We start from the raw sequence: 9,977 nt of genomic DNA, 5'->3' as shown, positions 1-9,977 counted from the left end.
AGGTCTTAGGTCTGATTCTGGCACTGACTGTCTGGCATTTGTCTTCCAACCGGAGTCTTGCACAGTCTACTTTCAAAAGAGGGATTTTTCATTTGGCAGAGAGGGAGAGAGGCTTACTGTCAGCCTTATGGTCAGACAGTTAATTAGCATATATGTGAAGACCGCGGGATACCAAGTGAGTGTGTGAATGGGGGAGGGTATTGGCAGGTTGAAAGAGAGTGTGTGTCCAAAACGGTTTTAATTGTTTAAACTTGGCATATAGGGAAGGAGAGATAATGAGCAATAATCGTCTTTAATTGGCAGAGAAATATAATGATTCTAAATGTATTTGTGAGGTAGTTATTGAGGAGATCCTTGCCAGGTAAAGCTCGACTCAATCTTCTCTCCAATTAGTTGCAATTCCATGTACAATACATCTGTCATGCGGAGTTAATGACGTGCTTCCGTCGACAACCCAACCTACCATGATCATATGAAATTAATTCTGGATAACATGCACACCCCTTATATCAACAAAGCAATAGAAAAACAAGAACAGCTACGCAATAACATCAAAGCAATGTATTTCCATTTTATTAATATTATTCATAGTTGCTCAGACACGTGTATATACAAATACAGACCTTTTGATAATTTTTTGTCAGTTTTTCGTTCTTGTTTATATACTGGAAACAAAGCAGGTCGGTCGATACTTCTGCCCCCCAAAGAGGATCAGAGGAGAGGGGGAGAGCAGGGGGTGGGGGTGAGGAGGAGGGGTGAGGGGGAGAGTAGGGGGTGGGGTGGTTACAAGCACAAGAGGAGTACGCTCAATGGGATTTGATGCACACACAAATGAGTGGTTCTCGACACATGGGGAACGAGAGTAGGTGGAAATGTGCCCTACAGTCTGATCTAAGATCAGTCTAGCCAGTGTTTTAGTGTTTCCCTCTAATGGTTTAGGTTGAGCTAGGGAGAGGGTAAGCTGATCCTAGATCTGTGCCAACGGATAACTTCTACCCAGACCAAGTAGTGACTTAGCTAACATATGTAGTCTGGCTGCTAGGCTATGGTGAGGCGGGTGGGGGTTCAAATTCCAAAACAGGGAGAGAGTAAAGGCCCCTGGGTAACCTTTGTGCCGCCAGCACCCACTCCATGGTTGGGGAGGATGGCAGGGGGTGTTGAACACAGATGGTTCTGGCCTAAGGCATGGGAAAACCTATTTGTTGCCAAAGAGAGTTTCTGTGTCTCCCATTCAATGCGGCAATAGTAAATGAGACACAAACCCTCATGCACATTCTTGTGTAAGATGCATTACAAATACACATACACACACATGCACACAAACTAGTTTGCACAGACAAACCTCTTCCTCACACACAATGATAGAGACTCTCTCTCCCACACACACTGTACACAAAACACACTCACACATTAAACAGGGCATGAATAGTCAGAATGGACAAAACTACAGCTACTTGGTAGAACAGTATAAAGTTACCAGAGGATTGATTCTCAAAGTTAAGGGGAAGAAAACAACAATTATCTCGACTACTAATGAGCGTCTCCCTCTGTAACCCCCCTCTATAACGCCACAACAAGCCTGCATTATGTACTGTACATGTCATCTGTTTCTGTAGCCACACAGCTCATCAGCCAGATGACCTCATTTTAATGGGATGCAAAACACACAACATGACAGTGGGGAATAAAAAAGGGAGAATCCTACATTTAACAAAGTTCTAAAGAAAAAAAAAAAAAGAAAAAAAAAACGTTACCATTTTTTTATATTTTTTTTACATGTTTGGTTTAACAAGTCCATGCGCATGCCACATATGAAACTGGCAAGATCCTTCCATTAAAAAACCAACCAACCAGCCATGGCAAAACTCTGGGTTGACCAACATGCTAGCAAACGTTGAAGGCGAAAAAGCAACAAACACTGTTAATCTTGTCCACGTCTGTTCTGTTCTCTCGGTCTGTTCTGTGTGGATTCTTGTGACGAAGTGATGACGGTGGCTGTTGATTGATTGGTTGAAACATAGCTATGTAGCAGGTGAGGCCCCCCATTGGCTTTTAAGTCCAACCAGCTGTACACAGGTACGCACAGGTGCAAAGGTACACACCAGTACTCATGCACAAGTACGCACAAGTACACACAAGTAAGCACAGATGTGCACAGCTTGTAATTTCTAGGCATTGAAGATCACAGTTCACAATGCAGTTTTCATGTGTATACTCCCAAATATCCAGAGATTCTACTGTGTTCATTGTTTTGTTTTTTAGAAAAGACATACGAATCAAATTAAAACTTTAATATCAAACACTATTTACATCAAGAGTTTTTGCTAACAATAATCATCATCATCATAACAATAATAATAGTTTTAACAATGAAGTGTCTATTTTTTAAATTTTTCTATTTTATTTTGTCCTCCAGAAAGGTACAAAAACAGTAACTAATCTAACACTACTTGTTATATGGTTGACTACCTCAGGATACACGGTATCCAGTTAACAAGTTGATCCTCATTTCCCAAGTTAACGTGTGTACAGAATAAACCATGGTAATAATAGTAGCAATAATGATAAAGAGTAGTACGGGCAATTATAATAGAATACAATTAAAGCTGGTCTTCCCCAAAAAAGTGTAGGCTATGACGTTGTTGATGAAAGGCGGCCATCTTGGATTGAACATGGCGCCCATCCCCTGTGGCGTTCTGGTGAAAATTAGTACCTCATTAAATGGCGTCATCTCATGTTACCCCCCAAAGATGAGCTGCTATTCTACTGTAATAGCATTGTTACCATAGTATGAAAACAAATACGGCCGAAAGCACACACAACCCTTCAGGAGAAGAATATAGAAGGCAGCCGAAAAAATCAATAACAGAATAAATCAAAACAAATCAAAACATGCCTTGGGGAGAACAGTAGTACTTTAAGCATATGTGTATATGCCATTTTATCTAGTGTTTTTAAAAAGGTTGCATTGGGTGGTTTTTGTTAGGCACTCCAGTCATATATGCAGCTTGTTTCCTCCGTCACATCTCTTTCTTTCTCTCTCCCCCATCTCCTTCACTCACCAGCCCTCTCTAACTGCAAGGTCACTGATGCTTTAAAAAACCCTAGGGTGAAAGGTACACCCAACACCCCCGGAGACCCCCCAGGCCTTCCACCATCTATTTTTAATACCAGAAAAAAACTCCCTTTACTCCACAACATGGGGTCCGCATTCCTCTCATTTTGAACCTCATTAAAGAGTCACTTAAGCCCGTAACAGTAGGAGCGGTAACTAGGCATGCATCTCTCTCTGTCTCTCTCTCTGTCTCTCTCTCTCTCTCTCGCTCCGTCCTCTGAAAGGAAACCTGTGTCAACAGACCTAATTCATGTATCTGTAACAGTGTTTCCATTTTAAATCTCTCCAACTATGTTAATCTACCATCTGAGCCTGTGTGAGTCTAAGGAAGTTGAATGTCATTATAGAACAGTGCAATGTAGAAATACAGGCTAAACAAAACGTGGCCTAAACTGCTCTGCATTCCAACTCGATGTTAAGGGATATTTTCTCTATTAAGATACTTTCGTTGCGAGTTGATTAAATGTGAATTATACGGTTGTAGAATGAATGTGGTCTGGTCAGTGGAGAACAGGCCGCCTGCTATAATGGACTGTAGCTACGGCGTCTGAGCGCTATTTGACTAATGGCTGCTGAATCTGTGGTTAGAGTTGAAGTTGTGGTTATGCATGAGTGGTAAAGACTTGTGGAAAAATACAGGAGAGCAACACTGTTGATGCCTCCTTAATGGGTATACTGAAGAGCTATGCTCAGAGACAATTCCACATGTGACGTTTTGCAGCATATCTAAGTGAACTAATGATAAGCAATTGAGGGGGGGGGGAAATATGTAGTTGCGTGGTAGGGGAATGGTATTCTGAAAAGAGTGAGAGAGGCACCTTTCTTAGCTGTTGACACAGACCCCAGAGCTAGAGTCACATTCTTCTCTCCACCATTAAACGCAGCCTTTCGACAACGCAACATCTCTCCACGCTCTGATACGCACATGTCTTTGTTGTAACCATAGATGACATTCGGAACATTAGCAAGAGAAGGCATAGTATGTAAGGAACAACTCTCAACTGTTTTAATTGATTTATTTATATATAACAAACTGAATCTAAACTGCAATCAGTGAGGGTTCAAGCTTCAAGTTAAGAGTCTTGTTATTATTGACAACGCATCATCTGGCACAAAGGAGCAATTGCAGATGAAGTCAATGAACGAAGCACAAAACGACCTGCATGTCTGCCGCTCTTAAATTGAGTAGTCATTTCAAATAATTGATGTTTTATTCTAGCGACGGTCCACAAAGTGTTGAACGAAAGTGTTTGATTTGTCTTTTATTTGTGTGCCAAGGCAACATTTTCTTGACTGGACCAGGCCTTTCTCTACACACACACACAAGGACGGCAAATGAGAGCAAACCTTCATCAAAGAGGCCAAGGGACTCAACAATAGTTCAACCGACTCAGCTCACTCATTCCCATACCCTCCTACTAAACATGTTCTACACTGTATCTCAACAGATACCTAGGATCCTCCTCTATCTCTAAAACCCAACAAAAACACACCTATCTACATCCACCTGGTCCCGTGAGAGGTGAATCTGTAAAGACTAGGAGATGTGAGTACTACCCACATCTGCTCCCTTGTTCTCTGTCTACATACGAGCTAAAACCACCATTACGTACTGTGTATTACTGCTTTACAACCTACCAAAAGAGCTACTGCTCAACTGTCAGTGTAAAAGTGTGTGTGTGTGTAGGTGTGTGTGAGCGGTGCAATGGATCAGCATGACGTAAAGTGATGTCAGAAGTCATAGGAAAACAAGAATCACTAAGTGTCAAAAACAAGGATTTGGCATCTTAGTTGACAGTTTTAAGAGGGAAACAGTCTCTCCCGCTTCCAACATCAACTTTTACAAAATCACTGAAGGAGAAAGACCACTTAAATATCTGGAAGAAAATAGAGAGTTTCTTATGAAGCCCACTCTCAATACCCCAAACCCCCCAATTCTCCCACCCCAGCCCCAGCCTCAGCACTGGGCAGATTCAGGCCTCACAGGGTATAATTCCCGTCCAGGACAGGAGGAGGCGCTATAAGGTGAAGAGCGTTGCTAGGCAGATTAGCAGTGCAGCCAGAAGTGGTCTGGCTATCCGCGAGTGTGACGCTGCATTTGTGCCGTCGCTCCTGGAAGGTTCGGCCGACTCGTGACTCGTATCATCTAAGGGAACAAGAGAAGATAGTGAAATGAGCAGAGTTTATCAACACATACACAATGCACAAACATGGCGATGTACGGTGGCTTGTTTTTCTCTTATTTTATTTGGAATGCTTATATCTTACAACTAAGAACAAAGTGATGGCTGAAATAACACCAGTACACAATGTGCTGCTGCTACTGCTGCTGTTACACATCAGCCAGCCGGCAAGCTGGCCGCCCACTCTGCTTGGATGAGTCCCATCCTCTAAAGCTCAATGGCATGGTTAAGAGTCTCCCCAGGCTGACTGGCAGTGTTATCAATTTGCAGCCACGGGCCTGTCTAACGGCACACTGAGGGAGCAAGCTAGGCCAATGCAGAGCCACACAGAGCACAGGACGTGCCCCCACACACACTCACAGGTGGGTAACGCAAACAGACAGATAAGAGAGAGAGAGAGAGAGCGAAAGGGGTAAGGGGGGTGGGGCTGAGAGAGATAAAGGGAGAGAGGAAGAGGTACATAGGTTGGGGATGGCATTAAGGCAGGCAGCAAGATGGAGGCAGTCTAGGTCTCTGACCTTAATAAATCTAAACGCCAGACTCCCCAAGCTTGTGTGCGTGAGAGAGAGGAGAGAGGAGAGAGAAGAGAGAGAGAGAGTATGTGCTTGTATGTGTGTGACAGACGAGGTGACAGCTAGTGATAAACCCTGATCACCAGGGTACAGTGAACAGCTTCCATGAATAAATATAGAAAATGTAATATTCTCCAACTCCCAGATGTAAATATACATTTCAGAAAACTGTAATTGCTAATGCGATGACAAATGTGATTCCTAAAACTCTGTTTGAAATGACTAATGTGTTGCATTTTGACAGAGGTTTATTTATTTGCAGAGTCAGTGTGTATATGTTGTGTCTCCTTGGGGTAATCCAGAGCAGGAATTAGACAGCAATGTGTGTGTGAGAGAGTGAGAGAGAGTGAGAGTGAGTGAGTGAGTGAGTGAGTGAGTGAGTGAGTGAGTGAGTGAGTGAGTGAGTGGGAGAGAAAATGCAGCTAGCTGACAGATGGTTACAGTACGCATGCATTCTGTCATAATAAAGCCTTGGGTTCATAGAAGAGTAGAATAGAGTCAATTGAAATGAATACAGAGTGTAGAAAAGGCCATGGAATCAATAGTCAGGATTTCAATAGACTTCAGCATTAATGGACTCTATTGTGCAAATATTTATTTTTCAATATTGCCTATCATGTTTCCTCAGATTGAACATATGTGAAACACAGCTCACGGTTCAATGAAAGCAAACTGGAGGATTACTTTGAATCTAGGATATAAAGCAGCCCCAAAAATGATTTGGCTGCAAGCCACCCAATTCTGTTCTTTTTTTCACCATTTTGTCTTTTGAACAATCAGATAACCTCTGAAAAAGATCTGATGTGAAAAGATCTGATGTGAAAAGATCTGATGTGATTGGTCAAAATACCAATTAGTGGAAAAAAGGTAAGATTGGGCTGCCTGTCTAAACGCAGCCTCTGTGTTCTGACACAAGTAGCCTGTTATATGCTGACATGAGACATGAGGAGTTTTACCAGGGACAACTGTGGTGTATGACGTATGACACATGCAAACATAGACCATATCACCAGCAAAATACAACTGGCAACAGCTAGCAGCAACACAACAACGCAGTAGCATGAACATTCTAATATGACAACCATGCTGGGAGAGCATACAGATGTAGGATCTTAATTTGATCCCTTTTTTGTTGCCGAGAATTTTCCTGAACAGCAGGAAATACAAACGTGTGTAGTGTATTTCTGTTTTAAAACGGCTTCTAAAGTTTATCATTTCCACTTTGAAATTTCAGACTTGATTTGCCCTGATGAAAAATGTATTAACCCTGACAAAAACCTTTTCTGTTGCTGCGGGATTATTTTCCAGCTGTAGCATACTGGCTCAAATGAAGAGCCTACATCTGTAGATGGATCAATCAGCGTAGAAAAAGAGAGGAAGGTGTGTGTGTGTGTGTGTGTGCGTGTGTGTGTGTGTGCGTGCAAGGGGGACAGACAGAAGTACATGAATGCAGAAAGCCATACTAACCTCGGGGTTCTAATGAATTGTCTACTTTGTCGTTAACGTCAAAAACACGGTCATGTACGCCTATAGTTTTCACGCAGTTGTCTAGAGATAGAAATAGAGATAATAGATTTCATTAGAGATAATAAGCCAAATAGGTTAGTGACACCCTCCCCCAAACTACCCATCCTTAAAACAAAGATCCCCAAGCCCCAAGCTCATGACAGCATTCACAAGACGTGTGCAATTCATTTCATTCAAATCTTTCATTCTTCCACTTGTCTTTGGATAGAAACAATGGTAGCCACTGCCATAGGTTAACAATATAGGAGCTGTCATGAGATATGAAACTGACATGTTCAACAGAGAGCAAGGAGTCATTCAGAAGGCGTATTGAGAGCAGGGAAAATACACCACGAGTGTTAAACAGGCTCCATGTCAACGTTTCTGTTGCAGCTGGAGAGACTTACTTGTTGGTCGGACGAAAACTTTGAGTTTCAGGCATGTTCTTCTTCCGTTCTCGGCGATAGTGGAGGCTGGAAAACAAGGACACAAGAACACAGATAAAGACAATGCTACTAGAGTACATCTTAAAACATTTTCAAACACAATTGTCCTCTTTTCAAGGGACTGCAACATACTGTTCAACACACTATTTTGTGCACCAACAGAGAGCAGAGTGCAATTTAATCTTGCCTTTGTAATATGACTCTGAGCAAGCATCCGGATAGTTAATTGTACTCATGCTGACTGCTAAGTGGATTTGGTAGGTGTTGTCATGGTGCTATTGGACGGAAAGCTTTTTCAGACAGTCAAATCAAATCAAATTTTATTTGTCACATACACATGGTTAGCAGATGTGAGTGTAGCGAAATGCTTGTGCTTCTAGTTCCGACAACGCAGTAATAACCAACCTAGGTCACTCCAGAGATTGTGTGTGTGTGCGTGTGTTTTTGTTTTACTATCATTGTGGGTACCAGAAGTCCTCACAAGGATAGTGAATAAGGACAAGTGGGGACATTTTGCCTGTCCCCATGAGGAAAAAAGCTATTTTAGGCTTAGGGGTTAGGTTTAGCGTTACAATTAGGGTTATGGTTAGAATTAAAGTCAGGGTTAGGGGTTACGGTTAAGTTTAGGGTTAGGAGTTAGGGTTAGGTATAGTGTTAGGGTTTGGGGTTAAGTTTAGGCTTATGGTTAGTTTAATTAAGGGTTAAGGTTGGGGTTAGATTTAGGGTTAGGGAAAAAAGGATTTTGGATGGGAATCAATTCTTTCGTCCCCAAAAGGATAGCAATACAAACTGTGTGTGTATGTGTGTGTGCGTGTGTATTAGGCTACTGCGGGCAGGATTGCTTTTTTGGGCAATAGCCTGTGTGTGTGTGTCGCTGGTTGGCCATCAACACTAACGGCTTGGTAGCTGAGCAGGTGATGTCTCCTGTAAGAGAGGGTCAAACAGGGGTTGTGTGGACTGTGTGTGTGTGACAATCACATCCCATCCCTGCCACAGACAATAGTTTAAAATACATTGTGTGTTCTTCATGTCTTAACACCTATGTTGGAAACAGAACATCTTTACATTGCGCCTCCTATTGTATCACCTTCTTCTACAGAAGAAGACAATCAGATATACTTGAGTCTTCATGCCCAGTTCCTTCCGCAACAGCCTCCTTTGTGACTTCCAGTAACGGGTTCTCTGGGCACCATTTTGTGTCATCTGAGCATCATTCCCCAGCAGATGAGATGAAGTCAAGCGTATCCCCGGCCCGCCATTTGGGATTCGGGGTCTGTCATCGCCTCTTCACTGATCCTTACCCTGATCTATCGCTCTCTTTCTTCCTATTTCTATGTCTATCCCGTCCTCTCTAGATGAGGCTCTCTCCTCTCTGGCTGTTTTCCTCTCCTCTTTGAACACACACATGTACACACATTCCCTGAATTCGTCTCATCTACGGTCTATCTAATCATTGGACAAGTCAATGAGCAGAGCAGGCTATTGTCTCTCTGCCGTGTGCTTTACATTGGAACAGGCCTCTTCACACAGCGCTCTGGGCAGTGCTCCGAGCAGCGCTCTGAGCATTTACTCCCTTTTACAAAGACAACAGAATGTGGGGCATTAGGAAAAAGCAGTCTCCCAAGTCCTCTTATCGTTCTAGCACATAAAAGAGACAGTCTAATAGCAATGGAAAGGAGATGGAGATCTATCCCTCTAGGCCACAGCTATATTTCATTCTCTTTTTTTCCCATTTCCCTTCTTCTCCGTCTTAGGTTTTGATGTTCTCCGCTCATCAGATGTGATGTATACGCACTGGCAAAACCATCTCCCTTAACTTCCTCCTCTCTTTCGCATTATCTCTTGTAGTGTGTGACACCGTTGGCTCGTCTGCTGAATGTAAACGTGTGTGGGAGGAGAGCGGATCTCCAAATGGTGTCTTGCTCACATCAGTTCACACGGAGCCGATGAAGGAGGGATGAAGGAGGGATGAGAGAAAATAAAAAAGCAGTGTCTTAACATGGCGAGCATGGCAGAGGCAGTCAGTGACACATTAATGAAGCTTGGCTACCCTCCCTCGCCTGTTCGGTTGCTCACATACCCTTTTTCACTCCCCCTCTCGCTCTCAAATACGCACACACACGCACACACACAGGGCCCTGCTGAAATCCAAATG

General features: G+C 42.9%; 1 protein-coding gene across 2 annotated transcripts in view; it reads right to left on the bottom strand.

Moving 5' to 3' along the window:
• Window positions 1–5,058: 5,058 nt before the first annotated feature.
• efna5b (ephrin-A5b) overlaps window positions 5,059–9,977 on the bottom strand; it is a 113,555-nt gene continuing 108,636 nt past the window's right edge. The window contains exons 3-5 of one of the 2 annotated variants that reach the window (XM_029638372.2): window positions 7,784–7,849; window positions 7,338–7,418; window positions 5,059–5,261 (exon numbers count right to left, since the gene is read on the bottom strand). In XM_029638372.2, the coding sequence (XP_029494232.1) occupies window positions 5,134–5,261; window positions 7,338–7,418; window positions 7,784–7,849 (275 nt within the window). In that variant the 3' untranslated portion in view covers window positions 5,059–5,133. The remainder of the gene's footprint in view (window positions 5,262–7,337; window positions 7,419–7,783; window positions 7,850–9,977) is intronic. The other variant, XM_029638373.2, reaches the window with a different exon arrangement.

Source organism: Oncorhynchus nerka, linkage group LG27, assembly GCF_034236695.1.
Source record: "Oncorhynchus nerka isolate Pitt River linkage group LG27, Oner_Uvic_2.0, whole genome shotgun sequence".
In the NCBI taxonomy this organism is placed as follows: Eukaryota; Metazoa; Chordata; class Actinopteri; order Salmoniformes; family Salmonidae; genus Oncorhynchus; species Oncorhynchus nerka.
This window is presented reverse-complemented; position numbering and strand designations above follow the sequence as displayed.